Source organism: Alligator mississippiensis, chromosome 15 (genome assembly GCF_030867095.1).
Source record: "Alligator mississippiensis isolate rAllMis1 chromosome 15, rAllMis1, whole genome shotgun sequence".
Lineage (NCBI taxonomy): Eukaryota > Metazoa > Chordata > Crocodylia > Alligatoridae > Alligator > Alligator mississippiensis.
The window spans coordinates 24,807,492-24,826,435 of record NC_081838.1 but is presented as its reverse complement, the minus strand read 5'-3'; the positions used below and the strand labels follow the sequence as shown (position 1 = coordinate 24,826,435).

The 18,944-nt window shown below is 55.6% G+C and overlaps 1 protein-coding gene across 5 annotated transcripts in view; it reads right to left on the bottom strand.

Annotated features, from left to right (window-relative positions):
* Positions 1-18,944, bottom strand: part of DNAH2 (dynein axonemal heavy chain 2) — a 91,043-nt gene that overhangs the window by 45,698 nt on the left and 26,401 nt on the right. For all 5 annotated transcript variants that reach the window (XM_059718610.1, XM_059718612.1, XM_059718611.1 and 2 more), the window contains exons 8-20: positions 18,531-18,722; positions 17,313-17,470; positions 15,260-15,347; positions 14,247-14,452; positions 12,522-12,651; positions 10,653-10,835; positions 8,057-8,271; positions 6,855-7,001; positions 4,380-4,536; positions 4,038-4,277; positions 3,140-3,325; positions 2,284-2,431; positions 1,482-1,674 (exon numbers count right to left, since the gene is read on the bottom strand). In XM_059718610.1, coding sequence (XP_059574593.1) covers positions 1,482-1,674; positions 2,284-2,431; positions 3,140-3,325; positions 4,038-4,277; positions 4,380-4,536; positions 6,855-7,001; positions 8,057-8,271; positions 10,653-10,835; positions 12,522-12,651; positions 14,247-14,452; positions 15,260-15,347; positions 17,313-17,470; positions 18,531-18,722 — 2,243 coding nt within the window. The remainder of the gene's footprint in view (positions 1-1,481; positions 1,675-2,283; positions 2,432-3,139; positions 3,326-4,037; positions 4,278-4,379; positions 4,537-6,854; positions 7,002-8,056; positions 8,272-10,652; positions 10,836-12,521; positions 12,652-14,246; positions 14,453-15,259; positions 15,348-17,312; positions 17,471-18,530; positions 18,723-18,944) is intronic.

Here is an 18,944-nt window from a genome sequence, read left to right as displayed (position 1 = left end):
TGGGAGGCCCACAGCTGGACACAGGACTCTAAATATGGCCTCCCCAGTGATGAATAGAGGGGAGGAATCACTTCCCCTCCATCTGCTGGCAACGCTCCTAACTCAAGCAGCCCAGGATGCCCTCAGCCTTCTTGGTGACAAGGGCACACTGCTGGCTCCTACCCAGCTTATTGTCCACTGTCACCCCCAGGTCCTTTTCTGCAGAGCTGCTGCTGAGCCAGTCGGTCCCCAGCCTGTCCCGGGGCCTGGGATTGTTCTATCCCAAGTGCAGGACTTTGCACTTGTCCTTATTGAACCTCATGAGATTTCTTGTGGCCCAATCCTCCAATTTGTCTAGGTGTCTCCGAATCCTAGCCTGACCCTCCAGTGTATCTACTACACCCCCCAGCATATCTACTACGTTCCCCATAGCCAGGCTAGAAGAAAGAAAGATGGCAGAGTGGACGCAGCCTACAATGAGCCCAGGCAGGGTGAACTCTAACTCATTTCTACTGCATTGCTGACCGGCGCCAGCACAGAAAAGAAGCCGGAGCCCACGGCCCGGGCAGTCCCAGCTCTCCATTGATACAGCTAACAAAGGATGGGGTGATGGGAGCAATGGGATTTTGCTGTAAGCCCTTCCCCCTCCCCCCTCCTCCCCCCCCCCCACCTGATCTTAATGCCTCCCTGGAGGCAAAGCCCATTTTCTGAGTCTCTGGAGCTAGGGAATTCTAGTTCACAGAGCTCTCCAGACACTGCTTGAGGGGAAGCTGGAATAACATCCTATTTACAAACCCTTTTTCTGCATTTCTCTCACCCTTTTTTTTTCTCTCCTTGAAGAGAAACCCCCCCCAACCCTCACTCATGACATTTGCATGGAAACGGGAGGCTTGTTTCTTAGTGATTCATCTGCTCTGGCTGCTTCTACTCTGGATCCGAAACGAAGCCTTCTCCAGGGAGGGATGGGGCACAGTACCAGGGATGAGAGGGAAGAATGGGCTCCCAGTGGATCACGTGGCACGAGGCCGAGGTGAAGACCCCATAAGAACGTAAGAATTGCCATTTCCTGGGGCAGACCCTAGGTCCATCTTGCACACAGCAGCGGAGAGCAGAGGTTGAAAGGGAGAGTGACCTGGATGTGTCCAGGGTTTCCTTCCACTGTTCCTCTCTCCCCTGTGGCCTCCAGCATTTGAGGTCTAGGAAGTTCTGATTCAGAAAAGAGCCACATGTGGAAGAAGACCCATATATGGTCTGGGTCTTTGCTTCACAGATGAGCTGCCCACTACATCCCTACCCTGCTCTTGGCCACCACAGATGGTGTGGAGGACACTGCTCACAGTGCCCCAACTCTCCAAAAGCAGAGGGTCCCCTAGCAGGTCAGCTCTGGGGCTCCACAGGATTAAGGGTTTCCTTGAGGACCTGGCATTTAAATATGAACAAATGAATCCCGGTGAGATCTGGGAGTGAAGGACAAAGGGACAGCCACGTTGTGGGGGCCTTACCGAGCGGTGTCCGCATCGAAGGAGGACACCAGCGGGTTAAGGTGCCTGTAGCGGTTGATGAAGGAGTCCTTGTTGACCTCCCAGATCTCCCGGTAGACGTCCCAGGTTTTCAGGTAGGCCTGGAGGTGGGTGGCATTGGCTAGCATGCCCCCACTGATGAGAGCCTGGATCTTCTTGATGTCTTCATCACGCTCTGAGGAGTGACACGCAGCAGCTTAAAGATGTGGTCGTAGTATCTGAGATTCTCTTTGCCAAGCCCCTCCACCCCCCTGGGGGAACGGCTCTGATTCTTCTCATCTTAGATCAAGAGGAAACTGAGGCAAAGAAAATGGTTTATCTAGGGCTAGCAGGCTACAAGCCACAACTTGTTCCTCACTCGATGCAGGTTATATTGAGGAACTTTTTGCCCAGACTTGCCAGGGGATTTTTGAGAAGCAGCTTTGCCAGCTACCAAATGCAGCCGAGTAAAATAAATGAAGTGTTGATAGCTAGGAAATCGTGCAGGAGGAAATTACAGCTGAGTGATAGGAGGATCGACCAGCTGTGGCTAGGAGAAGAGATGCCCACTGGGTTATCTCAGCGAGGCATCTGCAGCCTGGAGGTTGGAGAGCCCAGGTCAGTAAAGGACCTGGCTCTGGAGACACCTCCATGCCTTGGAAAGACACGCAAGGGGACTTGATGGAAAAGATCTCCCAACAACCAGGCTCTATCTTATTTGTAACTGAAAGGGCAGAAGGACGGAGTTGAGGACACCATAGGGGAGAGGTGCTGCTGGGAGGACGGAGATGAGGGACAGCCTTACCCACAAGGACGGAGATGGGGTCACGGAGAAACCTTCGCTTGGTGAGGACCTCAGGCAAGTGGCGGAAGATGGAGATGCAGGCAATGAGGTGGCCACCGATGTCATTTACCATGTTGGCGAGCTGGGTCAGTGTGGGTGAGAACTCCACCTGGGAATGGCAAAGGAGGACTGGTACCGCACACAAAGAGCCCGAGACCACCCCACAAGCTCAAGCCGATTCAAGTTTTCAGAGGTCCAACCCATGACCTTCATCTGAAGATCCCATCCCATCTCCACCAGGTTTGTCCACTTCTGTTCCTCCCCACCCACCCACTCAGCAGCTTTCCTCTCATAGGCTCCTACAGACACTGAATCTAGGCCTGGCCCCACTGCCTGGCGGCTGGTAAGGGGGACACCTGCTGGTGCCTGCATGGAGCTGCGTGAGGGATGTGGATGGGGACCCAGCAATGGGATGAGGCCTTCCAGTAGTCTACAACCTCAAGGTATAGCCGTGACCTTGTCATGTCCCCTTAACCCATAGCCATGCCTAAGGTGGACATGAAACCATTTGTGGGCGAGTTGAGCTCATCCATGGCTTAGAGTAGGTGGAGAAGACCCAAAAGGAGCCAGTGCTATGGGCAGTACCATGGACCTTCAGGGAACCACCAATTCTGTCAAGGATAGAAGAACAAGAGGCACCAGGGACCTGGACAGAAAGTTGAATGCCTCGTGAAGGGACCAAGAACAGATCATATGAGCAGGACTGGGGTTCCCTGGTGGGATCACAGCACGGTTTTGGGGGCAGCAAGCACTTTGGTCTCCTCCTTCTTCACCTCTCATCCAAAGTCATGGGGGTAGAAGGCAGCACGGGGCTCACCTGTGAGGAAGCTGGGCAGTTGTCTTGAAGGATCACCTTGACCCTGAACAGGGGACTAGGCGTGGTCTTGCCATCCCCATTGATGGCCTTGGAGAGCTCCACCAGGGACCACTTGACGTTGAGGCGGAAAGCTTCCTCCATCATCCTGTCCATCTTGACCATGTAGGCCATCCAGTGCTGCTGCACCTGAGGGTGGGAAGGGGGTAGTGAAGACAGGCGCACAGGTCTCATCCACCTCAACGGGTGGTTGGAGCTTCCTGGATCTCCTGTAACCCAAGCTCTGGAGAAGATGGGCCAGGTCAGTGGGAAGGAAAAAGTCAAGGGGGTGATGGGTGGAGTCATGCATTGTCAGGATGGGCTGCCGTGCATTTCAGAGCCAGAAGAAACAATTGAAGCTGGTGGTGCTCAGCCTTTTAGCCCCATGTAGTGTAAACCAAGTCTGGAGGATGGATCAAGCTCTGGAGCCCAGCATCACCCCCTCCTGCCCTCACATGTGCTGGGATTAGGTCCCAGGGGGCCTTGGCACTGGCCCCTCCCACCCTGGGATTGGTTGCCAGGAGCCCAGAGCTGCCCTCCCTGCCCCCCAACCCCACATGCCAGGATTGGCTCCTGGGGACCCTGGCATTGCCTCCCACATGCTGGGATTGGGGCCTGACACTGACTTCCTGCATACTGGGAATGGACACAGGGGCTTGGCCCTGCCCCCTCCCACCCTGGGCTTGGGTGCTGGTGGCCCAGCATCCATGTTCCCAACACCTCCTGCTATAACCCACCAGGCTTCTCTCCCCTCCAGGGAACCCAGGCATCCAGGCTCCCAACATGCTCTGCTCTTACCCACCAGGCTCCCCTCCCCTCCTCTCCCAGGGAATACTCCCCTACCCCGCTCCTGTTCCCTCACCTCAGGGCTGTCCTGCTTGAAGACTTCATAGGTCTGCCTCAGGATGGCAGCAACCTCATTGTACAGGTCCAGCAGCCTCTGCTGCGCCCAGGCCCGGTGCTGGCGCTGGTCGTCCTCAAACTCCAGGTCATCGTAGACCCGTTTGCCCGTGAGGCGCACCAGCAGGGCCTCACTGAGCTGCTGGGCCCCACGGGCGATGGCCAGCGTGGCCACCTTGAACTCAGTCACGATGGCCTGCACCTGCCGGAGGGGAGTGGGAAGGGAGTCAGGGAGGCTCAGGGCTGGCATGACTCTGCCATGTCAAGGTCCCTGCCCACTGGCATGAGGTCGCAGGGCCCTCACCTTGCTGGCGTGCAGACGGCACTCACTGATGAAGCAGATGCTGGCACCTTTCAGGGACCAGTGGAGCTTCTTCAAGCCAGGCTGAATCTTCCGGTCCAGGTAGCGGATGCGCTCCTTGAACAAGGCTCTCTCCTCAGGCGACAGCATGTCGATGATTCTGAGGAGATGGCACAACTTAGCTGGGCACCTCTCCTGCCTGCCTCCCCACCTCCTGCCCGCCCTGTTTCAGACAAGAACCCAGATCTCCGGGTCCCAGATCCACTGCTCTAATCCACCAGGCCCCACTCTGCTCCCAGAGTTGGAGAAAACCCAGGTGTCCGAGCAACCAGCTCCCTCAGCTCTAACATACCAGAACCCAGCCCCCTCCTAGAGAGGAGACAGAACCCAGGCATCCAGGTTCCCACCCCTCCCTTGCTCTATCCCACCATACCAGAGCTGGAGAGAACATAGGTGCCCACATCCCAGGCCTCTGCACTGGGGATGAGAGAAACCTCTGAGGCCAGGGGACACATTCAGCCTGGACAAGGGCTGGTGCAGTTATCTCCACAGATCTATGCCCAGCTGGATGGAGCTCCACCAGCTTCCAAACTGGCCCTGCTGGGATCTGCTCCAGACCTGAGGCCTCTAGACCTTCCTTGTGAGGTCCTGGCTATGCTTTTCCCCCATGCCTCACGTGTCAAGCGCCCCTCACATATAGCCCCATGAGGTCCCAGGACCTTCTGGTCAACCACCTTCCGGCTCTGCCCAGGATCTTCATTGACCAGACCATTGGTTGGTGGAGAACCCAGCAATTTGGAGCTGGCTTCCTTTCCCTTGCCCTTCCGAGCAGAGCTCTGGGAGGTTTCTTGCCTACAGAAAAATTCTTCCAGGGCCAAGAACTCCGCAAGCCCCCAGAGGAGCAGGACAGCTGGGACAGTCTGGATTCCCATGGGGTCTCTCTTATGAATTATATGGTGGTGTTACTATGACGCAGAACCCTTAGAAGGATCTCACAGCACCCTGGCTGTACAACAGGGGCATCAAATAGATGGACTATGGGCTGGATCCAGCATTCTGGGCTATTGGTGGGCCAAGGGGTTTAGGGGCATAGCCAGCAGTGGATGGGGGCCTTCTGTGGAATCAGAGACCCTAGGGCCACCTGAGCTGCAGCCACTTGTCCCCTCCCATGCCCCTAACATGGGCATCATTGCCCCATGAGGTGCCCCCTGCAATCTGGATCAGGCTCGCCAGGCTATTGGTGAGCCAAGGGGTTTAGAGGCATGGCTAGAAGCGGGCAGGACCTGCTGTGGAATCCAGGAGCCACTTGCCCTCTACCACCATGGTGGCCATTGCTGCCCCATGGCCTGGGATTGGCCTGGATCTGACTGGGAGCCCAGCAGAGAACTTGCTACTCTTGCCATTTAACAGACCCTGAGGGGGACGGGGGTCTTTGGAGGTACCGTCTGGATGCAGCTGAACCTGACCTGGCATGCAAGCAGAGGGGAGCCAGCATGACGCACCTTTGACTGGCGTTAAAAATACACCTGTAAAGCCACCACCGTGTTCTCAATAAAGAAACGCCCCCATGTCACACTTATCCCCCCACCCCAGCTCAGGAAGGTTAGTCATGAGACAGCTCACGAGCTGAGGCTGGCTGCAGATCCAAAGCTGGGAGGCCTGAATCACTACAGACACCTGGAAGGAGCACGGACCCCAGCCCACGCACCTCTCCCTGCTGAGGGGTCTCTGTAGTAGGGGGGATGGGGGGACCTGTGGCCACTGAGCTCAGAGCCCAGGTAGCCAGAATCAGTGAACTACAAATCCCCCATGCTGCTGCCTCCTGGCTTGGGGCTCCAGGCTGTATCGCAGCTTCTAGCTCCTAACTCCTGGTTCATGCCAGTAGTTCCTGCCCTTTCCTGCTCCCAAGTCTCTAGGGCAGGGGTAGCAAACCCACCCCCTGGATTCTGTGCCAGGCCCCGCCCCTAAGTTTCTTGGCCTACCAGGATCTGCATTCTTCCCCCCCCCGGCCTGATCCAACCTATGATGCCCCTGCTCTAGCATCAAGCCCAGCTGTCCATGTCCCAGTTGCCCCAGTACCCAGGGATGTTGGGGAAAGGGAGAAAACACATTTCCACCAGGGTCTTCCAGTTTTTGGCTCAGCACCAGAATCAACTGAGTCCCAAGCCCAGAGGGGGAGGCTGCCAGGGTGATGTGGTGTGTTGGGTGTGGCTCCCTAACAGCTACATCCTGCATGACTGGATGTCACTGGAGTGAAGATAAAGTTTTCCTAATCTTCCCCAAATCACGATGCCTCCAGATTCTCAGATCGCATGGTGCATTCAAGGCCTAGTGCATTAAAATGGACAGTGAAATGCCGCTGCCTCTGGGACTTCAAAGGTGCCAGGCTCCATAGCCCAATCCCCACTGCATGCCCACTGCCTGAGCTCTGGGAAGGAGGCTGGAGAGAGGCAGCCAAGAAAGGCCAGGCCAGCAAACCTATTATAATCCCGGGCCACCAGAAGCAGGTTCTCACGGAGGACCCGGAGATCCTCCCTCCTCTCGTAGACCTCTGCCACGTAGTGAGGGATCTCGAAAAGCAGCCGGTCCCAGTAGTGGATCTCCACAAAGAGCTTCAGCAGGTCTCTGCAGAGAAAAGGTGGATTCCATAACAGACCTGTGCTGCCCCCCACAAGCTTTATCCCCACCAGCCCTGCCCCCCATCTTGGCATGGATCCCCCAAAGAAGGAACCCCACCTGGGTTACAGGCAGGCAACCAGAGGCAGCAGCAGGAGCACGTGGCTTGTGTGGAGGGAGTTATGGGCTACAAAGCCCTGAGAGATCACTCCCTGTAGGGTGCTACCCTCCCCAGGAGGTGCTGCTCTGCTTGGGCCCTCCTTCAATGCCTGCTTCCAATTTCATTCCCAGGATGGAGCTTCAATCAAGCTCCTGATAGCTTAGGGTTTTGTTTTGTTTTTTTGTTTTGTTTTTTTACAGATGACTAATTTTTTTTACAGACTTAGAATCATAAAAAACGAGAGTGGGAAGGGACCTCAGGAAGTCACATCTTGTCCAACCCCCCGTTCAAAGCAGGACCAGCTCCAACTAGATCATCCCAGGCAGGGCTCTGTCGAGCCAGGCCTTAACAACCTCCACAGATGGAGACTCCACCACCTCTCTGGGTAACCTGTTCCAGTTCTTTGCCACCCTCCTAGTGAGAAAGCTTTTTCTTAATATCTAACCTCAACTTCCCTTGCTGCAGCCGGAGCCCATTGCTCCTTGTTCTGCCCTCACTAACAGTCCAGCTCCATCCTCTTTGGAATCACCCTTCAGGTAGTTAAAGGATACTATTAAATTTGCCCCCCAGTCTTCTCTTCTGCAGACTAAATAAGCCTAGTTCCCTCAGCCTCTCCTCATCTGTCATGTGCCCCAGCCCCCTACAATTTTTGTTGCCCTCCGCTGGCCTCTCTCCAACTTGTCCACATCCTTTCTGTAGTGTGGGACCCAAAACTGGACACAGGATTCCAGATGTGGCCTCCCCAGTCCAGAGCAGAGGGGAAGAATTACTTTCCTCAATCTGCTGACTTCACAGATAAGCATTTGTAGCTTGATTTTTACGGTCTGTCCATAAATTCAGGACAGACAGTTGGCCACCCCGGCTGGGTCGGATTGGGCCCTCTGTCCCCACCCTTGCCACTTACTTGTCAAAATTCACATCCAGCATGCCATGCTTCTCAGCACTGAGGGCCAGCAGCGGGGTGTCCAGGCGTTTCAGGCTGTCTTTGTCCAGGGTCTGTGTCCATTCATGGAATGCCCGCCTCTCGATCTCGTCCATGGCTTGGGTCAGCTGCTGGTAGTACTGGAAACTCTCCTCGCCTCTGCCAATGTGGGGCATGAAGTGGGCCTTGGCAAGGCACTGCAAGGCAGAGAGACAAGGGCAGCCAGCGCTGATGCCTTGCCTGACACAGAGATGGGGCACTGGCAGGTGCAAAAAGGAGGCTAATTCTATTCCTCAGAGCAAGGCTGTCTTAATGGCAGCACATGCGGCCTGCAAAGGGTAAACCTGTGGCCTCTGGAGTTCTGGTGGGATCTCCAGACTCCCCCTCCAGCTTCCAATCCCCGGCCCTGACCCTGGAAGCAAGGTGGGGTGGGCTGTAGGGTCCAGGGAACCCATGGCCTGGGGGCAGCCATGGGCACCGGCCACTCGGACATTGGCCAGCTCTGACCCCAAGCATCTGCACCTCCATCTGCCCTCACGACCCCTTGCTAGTTCAGCCCCAATCTGCTTGGCCTGGACCTGCCTGCCCCACGCATGTGCCCCCGTGCCCAAGCCAGGGCCCCTACATCCAGCCAACAGCTCCAGGTGAAATGTAATGATGCATTTCTCCTTGGCACCTCGGCATTTAAGAAACAGAGCCACGTGTTACACAGGCCAACCACACGCAGAATAAAGCAAATGGCTCGAGGGTGGCTCCTGGCTCTTCCCTCCCCCTCCCTGCTCCAAGCCGAGCATGGAGCTCCCAGTCCGCGGGGGAAACATACAGAGGCCAACCACATAGACAGCAGATGGGTGGCCCCTCCTCAAATGACCTCCCTACACCACGGGCTTTGGTGAGCAGCACCTACCACCTGCTGCTGTAGTGAGCTGGGCTGTTCCACCCCAGAAATGGGCACATTTCAGCACCAGGTGAGGCACCGCTGCCAAGCTCCCAGCATGCCCCAGAACAGCATTTCAACAGATCTTGGCTGGCGTCTAGCTTGGTGGGGGGGCAAAATCCTAGCACGGAGGTGTTTGCACAGCTTGCCAAGGAGCTGATGCTACCTGCCCTCCCCCTGCTGTTGGCTACATAATAAATGTTGAAGCAGGAGAGGCATCAGGACTTTCCCAGGTTGTATGGGCAGGTGCAAAGAGCTCCCGAGGTCAGCTCCCAGCAGGACAGGGGCCCCCAGGTCGGGTCCTGAACCTCTTCCCTCTAAGCCACAACCCTGATGCGGGCAACCCAAGGTAGCAGGCACACGTGGGACTCGGTGACTGATGCTGGAAAGCCCATTTTGTTTTCTATGCGATGTGTAATTAAACCTGTCAGAGGAGCTCGCTGACAGAGGATGTTATTGAAGCAAAGAGCTTTGGGAACAGGCACAAACATAGGAGGGAGCCGGAGGGAGAAAAACAACATCTGTGGTGACGAGTGCCCAGGAGCAGATTTTGAGGGCTGGGTGTTGGCAAAGCCTGCGTGGAGCGCGGGTGGGAGGAGTGGGGGTCAGGCAGGAGCCGCCCACAGAACATGCTGTGCTGGAGCACCCAGCCACACGCAAGCAAAAGCTTGCTGCTGGTGCTGCAGAGATTTGCCTGGGATCCAGCAATGCCGGGGGCAGGGATCAGCTGGAGGAACTGATCCCATCAGCCTGCAGGGCTTGTAGTGGGCTACAGGATTTGGGGTGGAGCTTGTAGCCAAATTTGGGGTGGGGGGGGCTCTGTCGGGCATGGCTGTCAGCGGCAGAGGGATGACAGATGGGGAGAAGAGGCCACACAGACCCTCAGTTCAAGGAGAGGTTGGACAGCTACCAGTCAGGGATGATCTAGGTGTAGCATGTCTACTGTGGGTATTTTCCAGGTGTTTCCCAGGCTTCTAGGCTTTGCTATTTGCTTCTCCCTCCCCCAAATCCACTACATGTGTCAGGGTGTTTTCAAGCCTCCCTGGAATATACTGAGTAGCTCAGAAATGCTTCTGCTGGGACCAAAGCCGGAGGGTCCTGGCTGGAAGGTCTTGCCCCACCACTCAGGATCAGACCAATGCCAGATTTGGGGCCAGGAGGGAATTTTCCCCCATGATCAGACTGGTATGGAGTGGAGGGCGGGAGGTTTGCCTTCCTCTGTAGAGGAGGCACAGCCTCTGCCTGGGATCTCTTGAGTATATATATATATATTAACAACTTTTTACAGGCTCAGGGTGCTCCCCCCTGCTTTCCCGATGGTAGGTTCGGGTGTGATGCCTGGTGCTGTATCAGGTTTGATGGTCACCTTATGTAGAGTTTACATTATGGATTGTACGGGATGGTTTGGATAGGGATAGCCCTGACTCAGGGAAGGGAATGGACTGAGTGACCCCTGGGGGTCTCTTCCAGCTGGACTTCTTTTGATGTAATTCAAATCCGAGGCAATGGGGAGAAGGGGCTGGATAGACCCTTGGGTCTGATCAGGGGTCTCTCCAACATCCACCTGCGCAGTCAAACCCACACAATGGGGGAGGAGGAACCCACCCCATTCCCTGCTGCCACATGGAGCGCAATACCTACGATCATAGGTCGGTCGATGCGGCGGCGAAGTGCCCGGATCCAATGCGCCAGGCCCGAGTAGTGGCCCATGTAGGGCGGCAGGAAGGGCAGCTTCTTGCTCAATTCCTTGTTGACCAGGTTCAGCTCCCAGTTGAAGAGCATGTAGATGTCCACGGCTTTCTTGTCAAAGGTGCGTTTGATGGTCTGTGGGAGGGGAAAGACCAGATGAGCGGAGAGAGGGCTGATCCTGCCTGCAGCAGGGGGTTGGACTAGCTAGATGTGGCCCCAGAAGGGCCAGCTTGGAACAGCTAATAGCTGCATTGGTAGAAGCGTTGCCAGAAGATGGAGGGCAGTGATTCTTCTCCTCTATTCTGCACTGGTGAGGCCACATCTGGAGTCCTGGGCCCGGTTCTGAGCCCCCCACTACAGAAAGGATGTGGACAAGTTGGAGAGAGTCCAGCAGAGGGCAACCAAAATGGCTCGAGGGCTAGGGCACAGGATGGATGAGGAGAGACTAAAGGAACTGGGCTTGTTGAGTATGGAGATGAGAAGACTGAGGGGGGATTTGATAGCAGCTGTCAACTCCCTGGAGGGTAGCTCCAAAGAAGATGGAGTTGAACTGTTCTCAGATGACAGAACAAGGAGCAATGGGCTCAGGCTGCAGCAAGGGAAATTGAGGTTGGATATTAGGAAAAACTTTCTCCCAAGGAGGGTAGTAAAGTACTGGAACAGGCTGCCCAGAGACGTGGTGGAGTCTCCATCCATGGAGGTTTTGAAGACACAGATAGACAAACCTTTGGCTGGGATGATGTAGTTGGGGCCGGTCCTGCTTGGAGCAACAGGTTGGACTAACTGTGACCTCCTGAGGTCCCTTCCAACCCTCACCTTTTAAGCTTCTATGAAAATAGCAAACCCCAGTATCCAGGCACTGTCCCCAGGCACGGCCTGCTTCAGTAGAAGCCCAGAAGGCGCTAAAATCCAGCCTCTTGCATAGGGAATTGAACTCAGATTCCCCCAGACTGAACCCAGTGACTAAAGCATTTCAGTCCTTAAGGGTCTGGAGCGTCATATGCAACGAGAAGGGAAGCAGAGACTGCAGTGCCACTCTTGCCCCAAGCCCCTGACATCAGATCCCAGCAGGAGATCTGTGCCCAATGCTGGGTAAACCCGGCCCCCACACCCTTGGGCCCTGGCCTGGGAGATGATCTCTCCCCATTGGTGGTCCTGAGTTTGTGAGCTGGACACATCCATCACCCACAAGAGGATTCTCCATCTCCCCTCAAGGCTCTTCCACTGCAGCCAATCTCTGATGCTTCCACTGTATCTAGCGAGCCAGGCATGGGGAGAAATACTCCATCCTCTTTGTTTGCTGCCCCTGACTCATAGCTACCCAGCCCTTGAAGCTGTTCCTCTTAGACGGATGGTTCTCAGCCAGCGTGCCGCACCCTGGAGTGCCATGAAATTTTCTTTTAAGAGCACCATGTCCCAGCCACCCTGCCCCACTGGGGGTTGGCTGAGCTCTCTGCAACAGAAGCATTACTCTGGCATTTTTCTGCAGGCAAGAAATGAGGGAAAACAAAGAGCTGGCCCATTTGGAGAGCAGGGGGGAGGCCTGGAGTCTAATGAGGGAAACTTGAGTCTAATGAAGATCCCTTGATCTTGAAGTAACCCCCTACCCCTGAACATCCAGAAATTGCCTCTGGACCAGGCTGGGAGGACAGTGGCCCCTCTTTGGGTTGCAAAGAAGACTGCATCCTAGCAGTAGCAGCTGCTTCCAAACTGTGGAGCTGGGGAAGGTAAGACCCCACTCCCCAGGTCAGCATAATCCCTCCCAGGCACTGAAGGGGCTTGCCAGGCCCCTGGCACCAGCTGGGGGTGCTGCCCACCTACCTCCCTCTCTGACAGGTGGTGGAAGATATCCTGGATCTCCACACCGTGCTCCACGTCCCGCACCGTCTCAAAGGCCGAGCTGATCAGGTTCTGGGTCATCACCTCCAGGTCTTTCATGCCTGCGCGGAACCTGAGGTAGAGACCTGCCTTCAAGGAGCTGAGAAGCAGGAGAGGCAGGGACAAAAACTGGGACACCGGTGATGCCAGGAGATGGGAATCCAAGTGCAACCCACAGCAAACCCTCTCCAACAGCTGACATGGCAGCCCTTGTGGGGATACACCCTCAATACTCTCCCCGCTTTAATGGGCCATGTCCATACTCTCCCATGATGCATACGCACACTCCACCCGCACACTGTAGAGAGGCAACACCCCCCTGCAAAGCTGGGGAGTCCTCAACACCCCTCACTCCTTGCTGGGCTGGGGTGTCACTACTTCCCTCCTCCCAGTCCTTCTGATCCCATAAGCAGTTCAGTCTGAATCACAACAATCAACCAGGCGGGTGGTGAGGGGTGGTTTCAAGAGATGCGCAGACTAGGGATCACCCCTCAGGTGACCCCAGGAGAGAACAACAGGTGCAGGTCGTGACTCAGTTTTCCTGCTCCACTGGCCAAGAGATTGGTGGGAACAGACATATGGACCTGAACTGTAAAAAACTCCTGCGCACAAAGGCAGAGGGGTGGGAGTCTGGGACATGCCTCAAGCCATGAGGATGGTTTAGGAGGGTCCAGAGTTCTCACCCCGCCAAGTCCTAAGGACATTTGTGTATTCTCTGCTGGATGGAGCTGCTTTGTGTCATGTTGCCTGACTGCGAATACCCCAATAAGCTGCTGTCTAGTTCAGGGCAACTTGCTTTGGCTCTTTCCTGTTCTTCAGAGTCAGCCCCAGAGTCCACCTGGGTGTAATAGCAATGCCACCCCAGACAACAGCCGTCTCCTTCTTGCTGTCCTTCCCCATGCCCTGTTCTCAAAAGCCAGGTCCCTCATATGATGGTCCAGAGGAGGCAAGCTTATGGCCTGAGGGCTGGATCCAGCCCACAGAGCCATGTCACGTGGCTCAGGGGCTGGGCAAAGGGAAGAGGGGCCTGGCATGTAAATCCCAGCCCCACTCATGACACTGGAGGTAGGTGTGAGTGATGGCTGGGCTAATCCTTGTGGCTGAGATCTGGCCTGCAAGGAGACCCACAGGCTGGATCCGGCCCCTGCCAGGGGGAGCTGGGGTGAGTTTGACACTCCTGTGATCGCCTGCCCCATCTGTCCCAAGACAGGGGGCTCACCTCAGGGGCAGGTGGAGAGCCAAGTGCACAGTCCACATCCTCATGGAGCTGACAGCTGGTCAAGAGCTACCAGGACCCCTGGCCCACAAGCCAGATGGGGCCTGCAGCATCACATCACCTAGCACATGGGGCTTGTTGGATGCCAAATCTCTGAATCCATGGGGATCCCCTGGCCCTGAGAGCTGGATCTAGTGCCTGATCCCAGCATGTGGGGCCAGGCAGAAGCACTACGAGCCCCCAGGCCTGATCTGGTTGCAGATAGGCTCCATGCCACTCATGTGGCTCATGGGGCCCAAAGGCTGAACACCCCTGCCCAGGAGCCTTCCCCTCAGCTCCAGGCCCTTAGTCCTGGAGACCAGGCAGAGCCCAGAGCTGTCCTGGGCACTGCCCATCTCCCCACCCCACCACTTGGTGCTCTTGGCTGCTGGAGGGCACGGGGACCCCCTCACCGGTTGAAATCCTCATGCCAGAAGGTGTTCTTTACATCCAGGATGTTCCCCTTCATGTTGCGCAGGGCGAGAAGGTGCTTCTGGAAGGTCTCTTCAATCTCCACCAGGTTCCTCATCATCTGGGGCCCACGGTGGCCAAAGAAGCAGGGCAGCGGCGTCTGCTTGCCATCTTCCCAGCGAGCAAAATGCTGCTGGCAGTCGCACACCTAGTGGCAAAAGCAGGGTTCAGCTCTGGTCTCCCACAGCCCAGGATATATCCCAGGACCGCCAGCCTGGCGTGTTATAGACCATCTTGTGGGCAGGATATAATGTGACAGCAGTTGTGATGGGGCAGTCATTCGCCCCATGTCTATCACGATCCAGGTGGGTCACTCTCACTGGGGCAGTTATCCACCGTCTATAAATTTACTGACAGACCCTAAAAAATCGAGGCTATAAACATCTGTCTGCCAAGCCCATAAAAGAAATGGAGTTGTCCCTAAAAACATTAAGCAACTGGAACTTGATTGAAGATCCCAGCTTTGAGCAGAGCCACCTGGCGTTCAAAATGGAGCACAGGACCCTGAATGGAGCCTTCTTTCAGGCCTTTGTAGCCTGTAGAACCCCGCCAGCCATTTGCTGCTGCTGCGTCCCTGCCTGTAACACTGCAGGGTTTCAAGTAGGTGGACCTTAGTCCTTTTTCAGGGGCCCAGACCAGAATGGGGAAGGGGAAGGCTGTGTTATGTGTCAGTAAAAAAGTTCAGTTGTCAGTAAAGTACTTGCAGAATGGTAGTAAAAAAAATCCAAACAATTGCCTGGAAAACCCTGACTGGGGTGGTGAGTAAGATAAGGCAGCTAGGGACTATGGGATACAGAATGCAACTTCCCCACTATCCTGTTTCTCCTGCACACAGCCCGGGATGGGACTGTGGGGAGGGGCAGATGCCAGCTTGGCACTGCCAACTTGTGGAGCAATGTCAGGGATGTCCAGGGCCTGCAGGGACCCCCCTCTCCCCTCAACCCCTTCCACATACCTCCAGGAGGTCTTTGCAGCGCTGGACAAAGGCGTCCACTTGGGCAAAGATACCGCTCTGATCCAGGACCCAACCCTTCCCGGAAAGCCTGCCAGCAGAAGCAGAGGTAACAGCCTTAGAGGGAGATGCTGACACAGCCATCAATCACCCACACTGCCGTTCAGAGCTGGTGGCTCTTTCATTGTCTGTCATCTCAGATTAGAAGGCAGCAGAGGTTTTGTGGCTCAGAGGCCTCAGGCTTTCTCAGAGACCGTGGCACAAATCCAATGCCTGAATCCCAGTTTGGTTGAGATTCAACCTCAAGCTGTCAGGCCCCCTCACTACTCCCCACCCCAAAGAGGGGTCAAGTGCATCCCCAGGGTGAAAGAAGTGCTGGGCAAGATTCCCAGGTCTCTTCCCACCGATGGGGAAATCCAGGGCTCCTGGGAAACCCAGGAAAAAGATCCTATCATGAAACTTTGGGGGAGATAAAGACCCCAAAGGCACAAAGCTCAAGTACATAATCCCCACTTGCTTGCATTTCCCCAGCACCTCGTTAATGCCTTGCCTCATCAAATATTGATCCAGCCCCTCCAATCTGAATGTGAAGCAGACAAGTAACACTTAGGCTTAATTGTCAAGGACCTGGCACCTACTTAAACCCGACATCCCTAATCATAATGATGGAGCAGGGACTTTTCTTCTCAATTATAGCTCTGAGGAGGTGCAGGGAGAAAAGTTGGAGTCAGGGAGAGAGAATCAGCTCATTTAGGGACAGGGAACAGGGGGCAGGGCTCAGTGCCTCTCAGCTCTAGGTCATCCATTTCATGCAGGACTTGGCTAGGTGACGAAACGCTGCTGGCTCCTGTGAGCTGCTAAGCGAAGGGGGTTTTTTTCACCGTCTTCAGCAGCATCAGTTGCTGGTTGCAATCCAGACTAGGGATTGGGATTGGGCTATGCCACTGCTCCTGCTGGGCCTCTGATCTGGAGGGGCCTGGCTAGAGGGATTCTTGCTCCTCCACTCAGGGCCAGCCTGATGGCTGATGTGGAGATCAGGCTGGTATTTGACCCTCACTTCCCCCAGCCAGATCAGCAAGGACTGGGAGAGTTGTATTCCCCTGCCTTGGATGTCTTGAATTTATGACTGTATTTACTCAATTCTAAAATGAGGTCCCCATCCCCACCCCCCATTTAACATGGGGGGGAAAGCCCCTCATCTTAGAGTCAAGGGCAAGGGCACTGTGGGGGGCAGGTGGCTGCTGTGGCTCAGGCTCCAACCTCTACCCAGGGTCAGGACTGTAGTCACAGCTGCTGCCTGCCCGCTTCCACTCACACCGCCTCTGCATCCTGCCCATCTCCCCCCTGAAACCTCTTCCCCACACTGTATTTTCCCTCCTACATGCAGCCTCTGCTCCCTTGACTACCTCTCTCCCTCCCTGCTTACCCAAGCTGCAGTCTGGGACACAGAGCACAGCCACACCCTAGCCCATAGCAGCCCCACGCAGCCCACATGGCTGCTGCGGGGACAGGGCTGGGGCAATGCTCAGTGCCCCAAGCTGCAGCATGGCCAGAAGTAAAGGCAGGAAGGGGGCAGAAGAGGCTGGAGTGGAAGGGGAAGAGGAGCTCCAAGGCTGTGGGCAGGGCGCAGAAGTGGCATGTAGGCAGACGCAAGGAGAAAACAAAGCTGCTTGACCTCCCTACATCATCTGCCCCCTCTGCAGCGATAGGGAGGGGCTGAATTAAAGACAACCCCACCCAATAATAAGATTCCATAAAAAAATCAGAACAGACTTGCAAATTTTCCATGTCTAGTATCTAATTAGTGGAGGGGTGTCTTAGATAGGAGTCAATACGGTAATCGCTCCTTCCTGTCCACACAGCAGTAGGATGCTGGCAGGAATCTTGCTCCCCAGCCCATGGAGCCATGTCATCCAGCTCACAGGGCTCCCAGAGGGGCCAGGAATTTGGGGGTGGGGCACATGGGGCAGGACCCAGTGATATGCAAGACCCAGAGCCCTGCAGGGGATACACATCAGCAGCCAGCATTCCCTCCCCGCTGGTCCCGGGACCCCACCTGTTGTGCATTTCAGCTGCCTGGTGGTACCTCTCCTTCCAGGAGGCCATGCAGGAGATGCAGTCACGTAGGGAGTGCCAGCTAGACTCCACATAGCCCTCGAAGATGCGGTCTAGTGAGATGCTCTGGCAGCACATCTTAATGATTTTGTTGCTCATCTAGTGAGGGGATGATTTCATTGTTCAGTACAAGTCAGAATGCCAGGGGTGCTCAACGTCCAGCCCACGGGCCAAACATGACCCACAGAGCTACAGCATCCATCCCACAGGGCTCCCCAAGGGTCAGGAATCTGGCAGTGGGGGGCTCCCACCCTCCCACACTCACCACTGGCTATGCTCCCAACAGGGCATGGCTGAAAGTGCAGCTGGATCGGGGGCAGACAATGTCCCTTTGCCCCCCTCCACCCTGGGGCCATGTCAAGCCCCCTTCTCCCACATCTGCACAGCCAGACAGGGCACCATCGCAACCGCCCCTGCTGCCGGATCTTGCTCCCTACCCCACTTGCTGCTCTGCACCTTACCCCATCCACTACTCTGCTCTCTGCCCTGTGCTCCTTGCCCCACTCGCTGCTCTGCTCTCTGTTCCCTGCCCCATCCACTGCTCTGCTCCCTGCCCTAGGTTCCCTGCCCCATCTGCTGCTCTGCTCTCTATCACATCTGCCACTTTACTTCCTACCCAAACCAGCCCAGACAAATCCATCATCTAAACCCTTCATTAAACTACCATCTACCCTGACACAACACAGACCTCACAACTGAACCTGCCACAAGGAAAGCAGGGGGACCCCAGCCACCAGCATCCTGCTTGTATAACAGGTTGCTCATAAACACTCAAGAGATACCAGGCAAAGGCTGTCCCTGTCACAAAGGAAGACACTTCCCCCACCCCCCACCCCCGCAAGTCCATACTGTACCAATCTGACCAGGGGCTAAAATTCCTTCCTAACCCAAATTTGGCATCAGTCTGACCCTGAGCGAAAGACCCTCTAGCCAGAACTTTCCAACTTTGCTTCTATCAAAACCACTGGCCCAGCCTAGTCCCCATCCCCAGCCTGGGCTGCAGCCAACACTCAGTGCCTCTGGACCCTCACCACATCCTTTTGGAAATATGGAGCCCAAAACTGCACACGATAATCTATAGGCCGGGTTGGACACCCCTGCCCAAAAGCCCAATTCAGCTGGGGAAAACCTGAGGCAGGGCAGTTGACACCAGGCCTACCTTGCGGAACAGCGCTGTGATGCGCTCCCTGCTGTTGTAGTATGGGGAGTTGACCCAGATGATGCGGACCAAGCTGATGAGGTGAGGCAGCTTCTCAGGAATGTCCTTGGGCTTCAGCATAGCCAGTTCCAGGAATGGCTCCTTCAGGATGGAGAGAAACCGGAGGTTGGACTGGGCCTGCTTGGACCCATCCTGTGAAGCAAAAAAGGGGGGAGGGGGGCAAATTCAGAGATTACAAAGGCTCTCAGATTATGGAGGAACATGGTGGCATGGAGGCTGTTGGGATCAGACTGGGGTTGAGGTGGCAGGACTTGCGGCCTGTTGGGTTCCTGGGCCTTTCACAGCCCAAAGCAAGCATGGTCCCTGATCACAACCCACTGAGAGCCAATGGCAATGCTCTCAGTGGGTTGACAA